At 37.2% G+C, this 11,815-nt stretch overlaps 1 protein-coding gene across 1 annotated transcript; it reads right to left on the reverse strand.

The window, feature by feature from the left end:
* Positions 1-3,360: 3,360 nt before the first annotated feature.
* On the reverse strand, positions 3,361-11,472 carry LOC117786935 (WD repeat-containing protein 35). Its single transcript, XM_034625364.1, has 11 exons — positions 11,449-11,472; positions 11,278-11,389; positions 10,242-10,678; positions 10,014-10,185; positions 8,883-9,476; positions 8,712-8,815; positions 6,037-6,311; positions 5,365-5,979; positions 4,997-5,304; positions 3,655-4,432; positions 3,361-3,599 (listed from the first exon to the last, which is right to left on the reverse strand). The coding sequence occupies exons 1-11, from the start codon at positions 11,470-11,472 to the stop codon at positions 3,407-3,409; spliced, it is 3,612 nt and encodes a 1,203-aa protein (XP_034481255.1). The 3' UTR covers positions 3,361-3,406.
* Between the last annotated feature and the right edge of the window lie 343 nt (positions 11,473-11,815).

Raw genomic sequence — 11,815 nt, forward strand, 5'->3', positions numbered from 1 at the left:
TCGTCTGTGGCCAATGTTGTGACAGACCGTAGGGCTAAATTGTTGACAATCCAATTAGCAGTCGGATATTCAAACAATCGGTCGTTTGTCTGTAGAAGCCGCTCGACAACTGGTTAACTGGGCGTATACGCGTTTTCAAAGATATTTCAGTTGTCGCACTTTTGAAATTAGTTTAAGAACTTGACAATTTATTTGAAAATATACTCTTTTATTTTTGGGGAAAATAAGTTCGTTTGGCAAGCAGCAACGAGCACGGCGGAAAACTTGATGGAAATGGCGGAAAACGGAAAAGCAGCAAACGCGACGCGCACGAGAACACAACTAACGTAGAACTGAATGGGATTTGGAAAAGCAGACCGGCCCATCTGCATAGTACCGAGTACTTGCGCTCTTCTCGGCACACACACGCTCACTCGGAAAATTGGACAAGCAGGCGACAGGCAGAGAAAGGGGGGAAAGTACGGAAAATGCTATTTTAACAACAGAGAGTAGCCACAAAATGACTCAATGAGCAAATGAAAAGTGTTGTTCTGTTAGCGGTTGTTTATAAAAATATAAGAAAGAACTGTTATGCTTGGCACACCGAATTTTTTATGAGCTATGAGAGACCTACAAATTACAAAGTTATGAGCGTTCAAAGTTTTTGATAAAATGTCAAGGGGTTGGTATGCAAATTATGTATAATGTACGGCTGATAGTCGAAAAATATTAAATTTTCTAAATGAACAAAATTTAAATGCAGAATCAATTTAGAGGCCAAGTAATGATCAAAATGACATTCCGCATGGAAATCGGTTGAGTTTTGACAAAGTTATGAGAAATCAAAGTTTTTGATAAAATGTCAAGGGGTTGGTATGCAAATTATGGATAATATACTGCTTATAGTCGAAAAATATCAAATTTTTTAAGTGAACAATATTATGATCAAAATGACATTCCGCATGGAAATCGGTTGAGTTTTGACAAAGTTATGAGAAATCAAAGTTTTTGATAAAATGTCAAGGGGTTGGTATGCAAATTATGAATAATATACTGCTTATAGTCGAAAAATATCAAATTTTTTAAGTGAACAATATTATGATGCAGAATCAATTTAGAGGCCAAATAATGATCAAAATGACATTCCGCATGGAAATCGGTTGAGTTTTGACAAAGTTATGAGAAATCAAAGTTTTTGATAAAATGTCAAGGGGTTGGTATGCAAATTATGAATAATATACTGCTTATAGTCGAAAAATATCAAATTTTTTAAGTGAACAATATTATGATGCAGAATCAATTTACAGGCCAAATAATGATCAAAATGACATTCCGCATGAAAATCGGTTGAGTTTTGACCAAGTTATGAAAGTTCAAAGTTTTTAATAAAATGTCAAGGGGTTAGTATGCAAATTATGGATAATATACGGCTTATAGTCGAAAAATATCAAATTTTTTAAGTGAACAATATTATGATGCAGAATCAATTTACAGGCCAAATAATGATCAAAATGACATTCCGCATGGAAATCGGTTGAGTTTTGACAAAGTTATGAGAAATCAAAGTTTTGATAAAATGTCAAGGGTTGGTATGCAAATTATGAATAATATACTGCTTATAGTCGAAAATATCAAATTTTTAAGTGAACAATATTATGATGCAGAATCAATTTAGAGGCCAAATAATGATCAAAATGACATTCCGCATGGAAATCGGTTGAGTTTTGACAAAGTTATGAGAAATCAAAGTTTTTGATAAAATGTCAAGGGGTTGGTATGCAAATTATGAACAATATACGGCTTATAGTCGAAAAATATCAAATTTTCTAAATGAACAATATTATGATGCAGAATCAATTTAGAGGCCAAATAATGATCAAAATGACATTCCGCATGGAAATCGGTTGAGTTTTGACCAAGTTATAAGAGTTCAAATTTTTTAATAAGATGTCAAGGGGTTAGTATGCAAATTATGGATAATATACGGCTTATAGTCGAAAAATATCAAATTTTTTAAATGAACAATATTATGATGCAGAATCAATTTGGAGGCCAAATAATGATCATAATGACATTCCGGATTGAAATCGGTCGAGTATTGACAAAGTTATGGTATTTCAAAGTTTTTGAAAAAGTGTCGAGGGAAAAGTGCTGAAAAGTACGGAAAAGTACAGTGACCAAAAAATTTAAGGTTCGCCGGTGGAAAAAGCGAAATCAGTATCGACTTCCGCCATTTCGCAAGATTAAAGCAGATTGTAATGAGAAATCACACAGACAGAGAGAGAGAGAGAGATAGAGAGAGAGGGAGAGCATAAAATGCTGCAGCAAGTTGTATAATCTGTTTGCACGTGGCGCACAATTGCACTTACCTTGACAATGCAGCAATGTTGTAAACAGCTGTTGCAGGTGGTGAGTGGCAGGCAACCTTCCAATCCTCCAGCAGCCCATGAAAGTCCTTGCACCGTCTCCTTAACGTCCTTGACCGCTTTGTAATTCACTTAACTTGCAATTTCACTTAACATTTCGTAATTTCACTTTAACTTTTTTAAGCACTTTAAAACTAAACAAACTTTTTTGGCGCCAGTTGACGCTCGCGCCGTTTGTTGTTGTCGATGTTGTTGTTGTTGCTAAAAAGCCGCTTCTTGCCGGTGTTTAATAGAAATCAACACTTACCTGTATTTGTATTGCTAACTAAGCTATTTACATATCAAACACCTAATTAAGCACTATTTAACATAATTATCACTGCAAATGTTGATGTAAAATGCGCGCCGCACACCAAAATTATAAAAGAATAAAAAAAACAGCTGAGAATCGCAGCTTGCAATCTTGGGGATGGGGGAACTTGGGGTTGGAAACCGTACACCGTGTGGGATTACAGCGGCGCCGGAGGCACAATGTGACACGAACCGTTTAAATTCACTTATAAAGCGACGCGAGCGCGCATATAAAACGATTCTCGATTTAAAAAGTTTATAATAAATAAAATCAACAAACTTTGCGCAGTGCAGTTTTAGCGAGTTGGCAGCATCGCGGTTTTCTTGTCAGTGCTGTAAAATGTTAAATTAACTAGCAGTGCTGCATAACATTCATTAAGTGAGCAATTTCGTTAAATGAGCAGAAGTGCCTTTATTTCTCGATAGATGTAAACGTAACGCAGCGCCATCTTGTGTCACATTCGCATACGTTTACAAAATAAAACGGCGCGCAAATTAAATTAAAATTTAGTCTTTCAAAAAGCTTTTAATAATTTATATTGTTTTCGAGCATTTATTACAATTTGAAAATGGTCTTTAATGCCTTTAATGTCAAGCCTGCCAGCCCGTTTTTTTTTTGCGACAAAACTATTAAAACAAGTTGGCAGCTCTGCATTTGAGGCTGTTTAAATTTAAAAAAAATTTTTATTATTGTATTTAATTAAATTAGTTTATATTCCCACAGTGAGCGCAGCAATTTGGCTGTGACACAAGGGGCATGTTCGATGCCGTGTTATCTCCATGGGCGAGGCACAGTGATGGCAAGTCGAACATATCCAAATATTGCTGGTGGGTTGAGTTATGGGTTTCCCAGAGGAGATGCAACCTGGAAAACGAGCGCCGCATTCCATGCACGATGGTAAACTGAGAACAAATTAAAATTTAGTTACATAGTAAAACTTATATTATGAAAACTCACTTATCGGGCACATTTTCCGCACATCCGTAGCAGGTGACAGTATCAACTTTATGATCCTCGGGTTCATTTTTGGAAAATATATTAACCGCCAGCTCTTCGTACTCCTGCTGTGTCTTTTCGGGCAGAAAGTCGAGAGATTCCAGTTTCATAAATGCCTTGGAGCAGGTGTCAAAGGATCTATCCGCACAACTGGCCAAAGCCAAGAGACTGTAAATATCCTCCACGGGCAGGACATCATCGTAATCCCTCAAACGCAAAGATGTCACCACCGCACTGTGCATAATCCCAAATCGCAGCTGTCTTTGGGCGAGGAGCATATAATGATAAGCTTCCGCACAATGCCAAATACGCTCAATGCAGGCAGCATCCTCCAAGCTAATGGAGTCCAGCAGAGTATTCCGATCGATGGCATAATCCAACTGCGCCGTGACCACTGACTTCAGATGATCCTCAGCCAGGAGTGCAGCCAGTATATAGATCTTCTTGATGCGCAGCAATGGAGCACGTCGTTCCACTTCCTGTTCGGCCAATTTGCAGAGCAAACGTGCCGCATCCAGAAATCTTCCCGCCTTGCGTTGCAACTCTATGGACTCCGGGAGGCGTCCCTCATTTAAGAGCTGTGCTGCGTGTTTGCTGAGCAGCGCATTTACCTCCGGCATCTGGAACTTCTGGGCCAACTCCACGGCCTGACCCCATTGACGCAGATTAACACACGCATTGACGGCGGCTTTTTGATCGCCAAATTTGAGATAAGCCTGCACAGCTTCCGAACACATGCCTGGAAAAAATTTCAGAAATCAGTTAATAATCATATAGTAAAGTCATTAAATGTTGTAATCGAGTGAATTTTTTTTTTAATACCGAAAATACACTAAAAAGCTCTTCATATAAAAATTTATAAATGTTTGATCTACGAAAGACGAAAAAAAAATATCACTTGTATCCAAAATAACCTAGTCAAATTGAAAATAAAAATATATTTTGTATTCAGTTCAAATACTAAATACAAACAATTTGTAAACTATTTTTTATGGCCGGTAAATTTAAGCTAAATATTTAATATACGTAAAAATATCACTTATATGTTAATATAATAATGAGAAAAATTAAATATCCCAATTCAAATTTTACTAAAGTCGTGAACAATTTAGTCAAACTAAATCCCAATTGGTTAAAAAAAAAGATGCTAAAATGTTAATTAGTTTCAAAGAGATTTAGTTATTATTTAAATAATTTATATAATTAATTTAAATATCAATGTTTGGCTGGAAGATAGCACTTTGCCGTATTATTTTATGTAAAAGGATTTTAAACATTATTCTATTTTTATTTGTTTACTCACCCACTGAGACCAGCATTTCGGCAAGTTTGGTCAACAAAGGACTCTTTTCCGGCAACTTATCGACACACTTTTCCAGCTCATCAAACTGTTCCATGTGATAGAGAGATTCCATGAAACCCTCCAGATAATGTGACTTTTCATAGTATTCCTTGGCGCTTTCCCAAGACTTGAGATTGGCAAAGTGATGTCCAATTTCACGCCAGGCGGTTTCCATTTGCTGATCCGAGACACCAGCACCACCCATGCGATAAAGTTGCACCACACGAAACCAGTCGCAAAGTGTCATGCGCAGATCAATAGCCAGATCCCTAGGAAAAAAAAGTATTAAATTTCAAATTGATGATTACAATAATTCCATTTATAAACACCTGCGATCAGCATCCATATAGAGTTTTTCGGCCTCGTCGAATTCGCCATAGAAGGCGGCAATCTCTGCACGCTGCAGGATCTGGGAATTAATATTACGCAACCTTTTGATCAACTTGATGCCCGGATAATTTGCACAACGCACAAAGGCATTTTCCGCCGTATTGAGCTCCAGTTTTTTGAGTGCCGACTCTGCCAACAGTCGCCACAAACGTGGATGCGGATTATCCTCTATAAATTGCTTGGCATCCTCCAGACCCACATGCTCCAAGAGATCATCCGTATCACGCAGCGACTTTACGCGCAACTGTATCAGATGCGATGAATTCTGCAGTTCACCAATGCTTATAATATCATCCAAGAGCACGCTGGTGATCTCCAGATCCTCAAAGGTGCATATGTAGCCGGAACAGGAGATGGGCTCCTCGGGATCATTGCCACGGAATATGTACATGCGTGTCTTCTCCATCAGGGCCAACAGCAGAGGATTGTCCTTGGCCCAGCTAACAGCCCAGACATCCTTGCGCTCCACTCGACTGAAATTCAGCTGTGTCTCCCGATTGTCATCCAGTTCCAAGAGTGTCATGACACCAACATGATCAATAATCGCCGCACGACTGCAAGGATAATTAATGAAAAGGTTCCAGTTCAAGTGCAGCACATTTTTTACTTACGTGGAATTACAATTGATGGCAATCTTGTGGACTTTGGAGTGTAGAGTGTGACGATTTCTCAGTGCCACATTGGCCACGCTGTACTCATTGATGACTCCCGACTCACGGGCCACCAGGAGTAGCTTCTCCGACAGGGCCAGAGCACAGATGGGATCGTTGACGCGACGCTGTTGTCCTTGCAGCAGATCCTTGGCCAACTCTACGCCTGTGGGCGTGTCATCAATATGAAAGCGCTTCTCCTTGCGGGCTTTAACGCCATGCAGATTAGAAGAACTCTGAAATAAAAGATTTTAGGTACAAGTATAAGTATTAATATTTTAAGTATTAGTATTTTAAATATTAGTATTTTAATTATAAGTATTTAAAGTTTTAGTATTTTAAGCATAATTATTTTAGGTATAAATATAAGTATCTGTAATATATTAGTAGTTATTTATTAAAAGTATAAATATAATAATTACATATTATGAATATTTAACAATTAATTTTCACTTTTTCAACATTTAAAGACTTTTTTCTGTACATCAGATGAGCAATAAATGTGTTGAGGAACATATAAATCACTAGAATTGCGACTGAAACAGAATTTGATCGATCGTTTGGCTTAAGAAACATGTTCACAATGCCCGTGAATATATTGGCCAGCAGAAAGTAGGTGAGTCCATTCGTATTTACGGATTCACAGATAACATAAGTGACATTAGTCCCTGTAATATCGACAGACGTCTTTTCTATATCGTTTGTAATCTCTTTTATATCGTTAGCAGTATCTTTTAAAATGTCAGAAATCTCTTTTAAATCATCAGAAATCATGTTCTTATCGCCAGGACTCTTCTTTATATCAAAAGTTGCCATTTTTAGTTTCACAGCATTTACTTCCTTAGAAAAAACGCTATTGATAATAAACTCAAAGACAAAGAAGCCAAGGGTCAACATGGTGCTAAAAAGGGCTAAAATCCAGCAGACATAACCCACATTGCAGGTGACACGACAAATGCCAATTGTAAAGCTGCTAACGGTGGTGAGACTCCATAAGAGTAACGAAAGGAATCCCAGCTGCCACAATTTTTGAACCATTTCCTTATAGCTTAGAACCGCTTTAGAACGCAACCATTTACTGAATACGATGGACAGTAGATACAAGCCCACAAAACCCGGCACTGAAGACAAACCCTGGCGATTGGCTTCCAGCAAAGACAAAGGTTCCTTTAACTCCGACTGAACATATTCGGAGAGGCCACGAGAGAGAAACTCTTGATGGCAAGCGAGTATACCTGAAGCAGGAAAATTTAGATATTGTAATTACTCTCAAATCAGCAAAATCTTACCAATTCCCAGAGGCAACAACTTGATATCACTGCTGACCAGATAACCAAGCAGACTGCCAAAGAGTTTAGTGAATCCCAAGATGAAGAAGGCATTCAGATGACGACCATACTCCTTCTCAGACATGTGATATTTCACCAATATGACGAGCAAAGTGCGTATGTAACCGAGCAGTAAAATCGGTAGAGCATCACGCAAAATACTGCGTCGAAGATCGATACGATTTCGAGGTCGTTGAGAAACGAATCCCATGGAGACTATAAAGAATCCTATGCCCGTATCCATTAGCTGTGCCCCAAAGAACTCACTTTTCTGATATGACCGATGGAAGCTTTTAAAATCCACAGCCAGTATGCAAATGGAAGTGATCAGCTGAATCATTGATCTTAACACGGACAAGACAATCGGTCGCTTGCCAATATAAAATTTAGTGCGTTTCTTTGCTTGAGATAAGGCACAAGTTTTGCGTATAAACCAAATGGAGAGCAGGATCATCATACCCACAAAATGAACACTATAACTACTTGCAATCGATACAAAGAGTACACCTGGCAACACGATCAATGGAAATTCCACCAAAAAACATTTTGTTTGATTACTTTGAGAACACATTGAATGGGTGATAATACGAGCCAGGACGACGCCACAGAATGTGGTCAATATGACCACAAATGTGCCAAAAGTGTCGTATAGAGATTCCTCCAGTTTCAATTCCCTGACTTCCTTCATGATCCTTCATTTAAATCATTGAACCTTTCATAGAAAAATTTTAAATCGGAATAAATAAATTTTTGTTTTGTTAAGGACTAAAATGTAAATGGCATTCTGATCGAAAAAAGTCAGTGAAAAAAATATTACTTGGAAATTTTTGCATAGAAAGTATTTCAGTATCGAGAAATTTTCTTTCCTTTTTAAGAAATTACATTTTTTGGGATATCTTACAGTCAACAAATGTAAATTTTTCTTTAGTAGAAATTTTCCATAGAAAGTATTTCAGTATCGAGAAAGTCCTGTTTGTAGCTGCGGGTTTTAACATATTTTCTTAGCTTTTTAAGAAATTACATATTTTGGGATATTTTTTAGTACACAAAACTTAATTTCTCTTTAGTAGAAATTTTCCATAACAAGTATTTCAGTATCGATAAAATCAAAGTTTAGTATGTACATATATCATTCTCTTAACTGTGGGTTTTTAAATATTCTTTTATCTTAGTAAAAATTTACATATTTTGGGAATTTTACAGTCCACAATTGTAAATTTTTTTATAATGGAAAAATATATTTATTTGTAATGTAAAAACTTCAATTTTTTGTCCCATAACTATGTTGACTTCTCTCACTCTGCTTACCTTAGGAGTATGATAGTGCCAGATAAGTATCTCATCGTAAGAAGCAATCGCCACATAGCCGGAATTGATGCCCACAAAGCGAGGCTTGATGTCCGTATATTTAGCTGTAATTGGTAAGTAAGATCTGTATTAAAAAAAGCTGATAAAGCAACCACATTTAATGTAACTTGCAGTCGACAGTGGTGCCAATTGAGTTGCAGAGTAGCAACTGATAGACTCTATCGTCCTGCGATGAGCTAGTGCGTCCTTCCAGTGTGCTGAGAGCAATCTCCTTGATGTTGCTGCTGACACATTCCACGCCCAGAACACAATGTTCATTGCTGGCCGCCAAACAAAGTGTGGGTTCCACTTCCTTAAGGAAACTCTGATTTGAGACTGTGTTCCAGAATGTGATGACATTCATGGGAGTGACAGTGGAGCTGCTTGTGGTGCTGCTGCCACTGTGGTTGCTGCTGTTGAGAAACACCACAGTCTTCTCAAAGTAACACCAAATGTAATCGGGTCGAATGTTGGCAAAATAAATAAACGAATCCACGGCCATGGCGATCCTCAGAGATTTACCCTCCCAGCTGAGCGAGGTGATGTCACTGCCAGGCACCTTTAGGGTGCGATAGAGCCTGCCTAGAGGAGAGTAGAAGCAGACCTGGTTGGTATCTCGCAATGGTGTGGCAGCCTCTAGAGATGTGCCACAAATTGCCAAGACGCTGCCATCATGATTCCACTTGGCATCCACATTCCTCATGTTCGTATCAAAGATGGCAGGTACTAAAAGAAAATCAATTAATTTAGTATATATATATATCAAAAATTGTATTTATTATTATTCAATGTCAATTATAAACAGTCGACAGAATCTTTTAAAAAACAAATATCGAAGGTAAAAATAAAGATTAAGCCATTTTTAGCAAATTTATAGTTAAAAATAATTGTTAAAAATTTGACATTAAAAACTATAAATTTCTTTGATAGTCAGTATTATTGGAATAAAGCGATTAATTTAAAAAAAACTACATTTAAATTAAGCAAATATTTTATGCATTTAAATTTTTCAGTTTCTTGTTGCATTTTGAGAAACAGCTGTATAAATAAAACTCTTTGACCTGACTGACTGACTGAGCATTGTACACCGTTAGACCGTTAGACGTGCGAATTAAATTCTTTGCAAAAAAGAATTAAAATCTTATATAATTTTGTTTTTATGTATGTTTTCTAGTTTTGTTAAAATAAAAAAAAATCGTGTCTATGTTAAATAAATAAATAAATGCTGAGATTAAAAAACCTTTCCTTCTCTCCTTGACTTACCATCGTCGTTCTCATTGCGCATTATTTGCACCTTGCCATTCTCATAGCAGATAGCCAAGACAGGACGATTGCGATTGTTGGCAGGACGACCACTGAACCAACTGATGCTGGCAATGCGATGCACGCGTCCCGTTGAGCTGCCCGGAGTAATGCATTTAATGACCAGCTTCATCTAAAAAAATTAATTCTCTTAGAGAGACTTATATTTTTTTTTTTTAAATAACTCACCGCAAAGTTACCCTGATTATCGTACAAATGACACTCGCCATTGGCCAAGGCAAAGAGTATTAACCGATTGTCTGGACTCCATTGTACTCCACTAAGATGTGTATTCTTTAGCTCCTTGCCAAATATACGATTTCCATCCACGGAGCCAACGATTATAGCACCATCCTCATAAACAATACAGATCTTGGCACCATCCGAAGTCCAACTCATGCCGGCTACTGTGGATTTCTTGCGATCGTTGGTCATCTCCTCATACCAGGCGCTCTTGTACAGCATCCAAACCATAATAACGCCATCTGTATCCGAAGATGTCAACTTCTGCTGTGCATCGTTCCATGTGACCACCTTGACAGACTCCTTGTGGCCATCCAACGTTTGATTCATCGACAGATTGGAAACGGCAGCGAGGCCACCTTTGTTCTGTCCATTATTGGCAGCTTAAGAGTGAAATTTATTTAAGAAGGTATTTAAATTTTGTCACAAAATTTGTAACGCATTAAGGTAAACCTAGCAAATTTTTTAAATTATATATATTCTTGATTAGGACGACGAGTTGAGTCGATATAAGTATGTCCGTCTGTCTGTTCCTTTGATTCTTTTAGTTTTTAATTTTTGACTCTTTTAGTTTTAGGTCGAAAATCAACCCTTTATATGAAGAACTTTGTTATTTCTTGAGATATATTAACCAATTTCACAAAAAATTCAAGTGGTATTGTTCTCTACATTCTGAACAAATTTTGGTTAAATCGGTACACTATTTCATATAGCTGCCATAGAAACTATCGATCTTAAATGAGCGTTTAGTACGAAAATTTTTGTTGTTTTTTTAAATATACTAACCAAACTCGCAGATTGTGAGCTTTCTATTGTCTTATACATTCTGACCAAATTACACTTAAATCAGACTACTTTAACATACGGCAGTCATAGGAACAATCAGTTAAACATTGAAGACAGTATTTAAAAGGGCATTAAATCTACGACGTGTAGAAAGAAACCTTTATTTTTTCATTTTATGTCACTCTTTAGTTCTCACCTTGGTCCAATTTGAGCACCTTGAGCAAGCCCTCTGTGCCGGCAACTGCAATGTAGCCATCCTCCTTGTTCCATGCAATGCAATTCAGCTTTACATTGTTTGGTATTGCAATCTAACAATAAATAATATTAAATAAATTCAATTTTCTTAGAGAATTATCATTTACAATACCTTTTTACTCAGGTAGACAAACATGTTGGACAAGTTCTTGTTTTTTTCCGCTTTCTTACCAATTTCTTTAGCTGTTGCCACTTTTGTTGTGCACCTGCGTTGCCATGGCAATTAGCTTGTTTACAATTTCAGTTTGCTCAGTGGCGCAGGCGCTCTACACATTTGTCTTATGTTGCTCATAGCAACAAATTACTTTGTTTATATTGCACATAAACAATAATATTCACTTTTCATATTAACTTGCTAAACAAAAAACTAAGAGCAGCAAAGTTCACTAGACAGCTCCTGTGCGATCAATGTGGGGCGAAAAGATCGAGAAAAAGAAGCTAAAATAATTTAGTGGTTCCTTGTGAACTTCCGAATTTTA

This window comes from Drosophila innubila, assembly GCF_004354385.1.
Source record: "Drosophila innubila isolate TH190305 chromosome 3L unlocalized genomic scaffold, UK_Dinn_1.0 0_D_3L, whole genome shotgun sequence".
Lineage (NCBI taxonomy): Eukaryota > Metazoa > Arthropoda > Insecta > Diptera > Drosophilidae > Drosophila > Drosophila innubila.

Bases quoted from the DNA above. Each gene is read 5' to 3' on its own strand.
- LOC117786935 (XM_034625364.1), bottom strand. From the start codon at position 11,472: ATGTTTGTCTACCTGAGTAAAAAG. The intron at 11,390-11,448 runs GTATTGTAAATG...ATTTATTGTTAG, and splicing joins TTGTCTACCTGAGTAAAAAG to ATTGCAATACCAAACAATGT. The intron at 4,433-4,996 runs GTGAGTAAACAA...AATTTTTTCCAG, and splicing joins CGAAATGCTGGTCTCAGTGG to GCATGTGTTCGGAAGCTGTG.